The sequence below is a fragment of the Pygoscelis adeliae genome, unplaced genomic scaffold (genome assembly GCF_000699105.1).
Source record: "Pygoscelis adeliae isolate BGI_AS28 unplaced genomic scaffold, ASM69910v1 Scaffold51, whole genome shotgun sequence".
Classification (NCBI taxonomy): domain Eukaryota; kingdom Metazoa; phylum Chordata; class Aves; order Sphenisciformes; family Spheniscidae; genus Pygoscelis; species Pygoscelis adeliae.
The window spans coordinates 645,261-650,267 of record NW_008824007.1 but is presented as its reverse complement, the minus strand read 5'-3'; the positions used below and the strand labels follow the sequence as shown (position 1 = coordinate 650,267).

Sequence of the window (5,007 nt, the reverse complement as noted above, 5' to 3'; positions counted from 1 at the left end):
TATAATAGCTGCAAACAACAAAACAACAGTCTCGACTGTGTTTAGCTGAGCGCTTTGTCATGTTGCAAAGATTATTCTGTTGCATAGAAATCTGTGTGCTGATGGGAGGTGTTCCTAATTGCCACATGAAACTGTGTGCTTGCCAGTCCCTATAAGGCTGTTCGACAAGATGAGCTTGTTGTCCAAAATAGACTGTCTGAATTTGACTGAAGATGAAACGATCTATTGAATTTAAAAATTCTTCATAATTTTTCTGAGCTGGTTTAACTGATGATACTAATATGCAACTAGACTATGTTTTCATTAATACTGTTAGGCCTAAATTGAAAAACTCTGATTGTAGTGATAGTTGGATCTATTCTTTCTCCCATTTTTGCTTATTTATTGATTTGTAAGAACTTTATGGAGGGCTAGAGTTGGAACTGTGTATGCATATATAAATACAATAATCAAGAATCCTATTACATCATTAATTTAAAAATGAAACGATGAGTGAAATCTTTCAGTGAGGACTGCACAGGAATTTATATTACAAACCAAAATGATTTGTTCTTTTGTGTAAAAGGCATCTGATTAAGGTCAGCCTATGAGCAGAAATGGTTCCAATCTGCAACTGAAAAACTGCACCACTGTCTGCACTAGAGATTAGAGCTGGCTTGTTTGTATTCACATTTGGTCAACAGATGGTCCAACTACTCTGTGGGCATTCTGGCAATGTAGAAGTCTGCACATCAATGACAAAAACCCGTCATACGAATAAGTAAAATGTCAGTGCTCATCTGAGTAGAATGAATACCCAGTGTCAGCTTCTCGAAAAGTAGCATAGCTGATTGACTTGAAAGGAGAAAACCTAGCAAAATATCATATTATTGCTAAGTTAGCCAATACCATTCATTCTGATAAGACTGAAAGAACAGAAAGACCATGAGGCTTATATAAAACATAATGTTATTGGCCTTTGGCCAGAGCAGTTAGCTAATATTTGCTGTCTCGATGGATTGTTACCTTAGAAATAAAAAAAAATTTGATATGCTGTGAATAATTCTTCCGCTCAATTGCATTTGCAGAGAATGGTACACAAAAGTCATGTTTCCCTAAACACAGTGGAAATGAACAACAGCAGGCAGTTTCTGGTCTGATATGCCTAGGAATACTGTCTCTTTTTTCAAGGGCACAGTTTTAATATATAGTGTATCTGGCAATATGGCTTAAGGTACTCCTCTCTCTGTCCTGCCTTTGTGTCACCCACACACCCATGCCACAGCAGTTTCCCTTCTCCAGCCCCTGTTCCAGCCTGGCCGTTCTTCCAACTCTATCAAGGGATGGAGACAGCTTCAAAGGAAAAGAACAGAAAACATGAAAGGGAGGGTGAAAAAAACTGTTGCATCTGCACAGCTGACGAAGCTGTACAGGGGTGAGAATTTGCATGCGGAGATGGGGAGTGGGGAGAAGCGTGAGGACCTTCAGCTGGAATTGGCACTCGGCATTTTTTGTTGTAAAACCCAGCGTCTTTGTTGTTGCGTCCATCACTGCTTCTCTGGCTTTTGATCCCTTTTCTCTTCTTACTGGTACTCACAGAGCTGAAACCAGCTGTAGTCCCAGACCCTTTATTTGTGGTCAGCCTCGGTGACATCTCCTAAGCCCATGGATTTAATTTCTGATCTACCTTGAATGGGACCAGTGTTTTGTAGGTGGCTTCTGTTATCCCCAGCCGTGCTATTGTGCGAAGGAGCAGAACTCTTTATTCTGTTCAGCCTCTATTCAGGAGGGTTAGCATTATTATCAGTTTTAACATGCTTGATGAATGCATGTAGATCAAAGACAACTTTTGATGGTGTCTATTAACACCTTTTAAAATGAAAGTGCAAACCTTCCTTCTTTCACTGATGGAACTGAAGTTGATTATGTTTTCATGAGATGGTAGTACCAGATTGTAGCCTACACTTGCTTTTTACATCCCTTTGAAAGGGCAGAGAAGGGTGAATGTATTCAGCAGCTGTGCCTATATAAACAAATGTACTGGCACACACTGCTGCACCTAGAACATAGAGAGTAAATACTAGTAATGTATTTGACAGTCTGTCTAAATTGCACAAACTGACAATTGGCTAGAAAAACAGCAGTTGGTTTTTTTTTTTAATCTGACTGATTTTGTTCCTAAATGACAGTAATTTTATCACGGTGTTTGGTTACACTGTTGACAAGGTGATGTCTTTTGCACACATTTGTTTTTAATTTTTGTAACTGAGCTCCAGTAGGATTTTAACAATACAACGAATTACTGTGCATATTCAAAAGATAAAAGAGTGCCCTTAATGTGTTATTCATAACACGGAGTATGAGAACATTATAAGGCCAGGATTGTCTTTAAATATTAATTTCATGGTAGCCATGGATGCATTAGGCTTTTGAAAAGAACAAAAACACTGGATGCAACTCTTAATTTTTTTCCATACAGTTGACTTTTATAAATATTTTCATTCTCTAGAATGGAGGAGACAGTGAGAAATCTGCTACAGAGCCAAGGATCCCCAGGCCAGAATGGAGAAGGAACTGTCAATATCATGAAGGTATATCAGGTATTAGTGACTTATTACCTGTTTTCTTGTGATACAAAAGTTCTTTAAAACAAAAATTGCACTACTGAGTTAAACGTGTCTGGCATTGTTTCCTCTATTTGTTTTATTAGTTATGAATACTTGTCAGTGGTGGTTGGTACCATTTACATTTTTGCAGGTGTTGTCTCACCACACTTTAAGGTTTTTTCATTTTTATTGTCATTGTGTTATCTGCAGTTGTTGCTCCTCACAGTTAACAGGGGACAGAGGGACTAGTTTTGAAAACTATTAAAGCACTTAATATTTTAAGTAATATATTCCAGCATCTCTAGAAAACATAGATGCTTTTGACAACGTGACCTTCAGACTGTGATAGATAATTTTATCCACTCTTATTGGGTGTGAGGTTTCCATATCAAGCTCCATAGTTTCTTATCGCTGCTTGTGGCAGGTGCATTTTATCAGCCTCACTTGGGGTAGAGAGAGAGTGTCTCGGGACATAATTTAGGAGAGCAAAGATTGTAGAGGTTTTTCAAAGGGAACCAGGTCTGTTTATGCTGTTTATAAGAAAGGAGAGTTTTACATTTCCCTAATGTACTGCTGTATTCTGGAAGCAGTGAACCCGAGGTGGTGGAAAGCCTTTTTAAGTGTCTGGAAACAGGAATGAGATACATCCCAGTTAATCAGATATTGTGCACATGAATTCTTAAAAAAAACGCTTAATGAAGTCAGTCCTATCCTGTATCTTTTTAAATGGAATAAGCATTCCTTATAAAGATATAAAATGCTGAAATAATATATTAAACTCCATACTAGGTAGCAATCCTTCAGATAAAACACTTTTCAAAAATTCTAGTTACATTAGTCCATTCTTACAACTGATGGATCAAAAATACAGCAATATAGCTAAACAAAAATGTCCATTCAAGAGTATTTATCACTGTAATTAAATTTTCATTTTAAGCCTGGACTGAAGGGAAGAGAATCTTTTAGATTAACCTTCCAAAATAATAATTTTTTCTTGTTAAAATGATAGCCTGTAAAATTTCATTTCAGGACAAATTAAACTTTTTGCTGAAGTTATAATAGAACATTGTGCTTTTAGAAACTGGTGACAAAAATGTCTATATTTTACTCACTACCCTTTTGGGATGCAAAAATGAAACTTGGTTCCCTCCTCTTTCAGAGTTTAAATATATACTTCCTGCTTACTCCTGCCACCATACAGTGGGTGTTCTGAAGTGGGCTTGGTGTCAGTCTCTCCTTCGGGTGGTTTACCTGTCTGTCTGTTTATAACAGACAGCTGGAATGATTTTATTATCTGCTTTTCTGTATGCTGTTTTATCTTGGAAACCACAATTAGGTTTTAGCTTCTTTGGGTTTTGTTTTTGCACTTTCAACAAGAAAAGCAATAAAGTATTTTGGTTTCAGTTGAACTGAGGGTTTGGGTGTTCTTTATTTTTCTTTTGAGCAGGAAAAAAATTAACTATGGAGTCTTTTTTAAACTTGAAATTTTGTGTGCTGCTGCCCTAGAGGTGGGATAAACTAGTCATTCCAATTCCAGTGCTTGTATATTTCTTTTTGGTTTTTCCTCCATGTTTTATTTGTTTCTTAATTTTTGAAAACAAGAGAGAATTTGGTTTTGTTTTGGGGTGGTTTTTTTTGCTTTGGGACCATACTGACATAAGCATTTGTTGTTTCCTGCCAGCCAGGAGAATGGGTACCGTGGTGTGTTTAGTGTAAAATCTCTTGGGTTTGTTTTCTGACCAACAAAAGAACAAGGTAGTTCTGCCCACTTAATAACAAGAACAACAATTCTTTGTTTCCCTTCAGCTCTAGCAAACAGCCCCCTCCACCTAGCAAACTGCTGTCTAACCCTTTTTTCCCTTCTTTCTGGACAGGGGGTTTTGTTTGAATCTGCTAGGCGGTAGTCAGGGCTGAGTCCCCAAACCTGAGCCTAGCTCTCTTATAGAGTGAAGCCATCTCTGTCCCAGGACCTTAAACCACCCATATACCTGTTCCTCTAGGATTATTTTTAATCTTGTACTCCACATTGCATAACAGCTTCCTTCCCTTCCTGTTCTCTTCTTGTTCTTGGGAACGTTTTCGCTCATGATATCAAAGTCAGCTTGTTTTTTAGCAATTTTCATTTCTTCTGTATTGCCAATATGCAATTTTCTTTGCTTATGAATTTCTTTTTCCAGTTCATGACTCAAAAGCAATGTTTTTTCCTTTCCTGGAGGAATAGCTAGGCTACTGCATAATATACCAGTCTGTGATTGGTAAAACAGGTCAAAAATACGGAACATTTCCATGAACGTTGTGCTTTTTCTGAATGTCTCTTTGACTCATTCATCCTCACATCCCTTTTGTTCACTTTTATGACAAACTTCTGAACAAATAGTTTGTTCTGTGGGAATTTCAAGGAATGGCTCTATTCACACAAAAC

The 5,007-nt window shown here is 37.4% G+C and overlaps 1 protein-coding gene across 1 annotated transcript in view; it reads left to right on the top strand.

The window, feature by feature from the left end:
• NCKAP5 (NCK-associated protein 5) overlaps positions 1-5,007 on the top strand; it is a 398,182-nt gene that overhangs the window by 241,783 nt on the left and 151,392 nt on the right. The window contains exon 5 of the mRNA XM_009325811.1: positions 2,489-2,579. Within this exon, the coding sequence (XP_009324086.1) occupies positions 2,489-2,579 (91 nt within the window). The remainder of the gene's footprint in view (positions 1-2,488; positions 2,580-5,007) is intronic.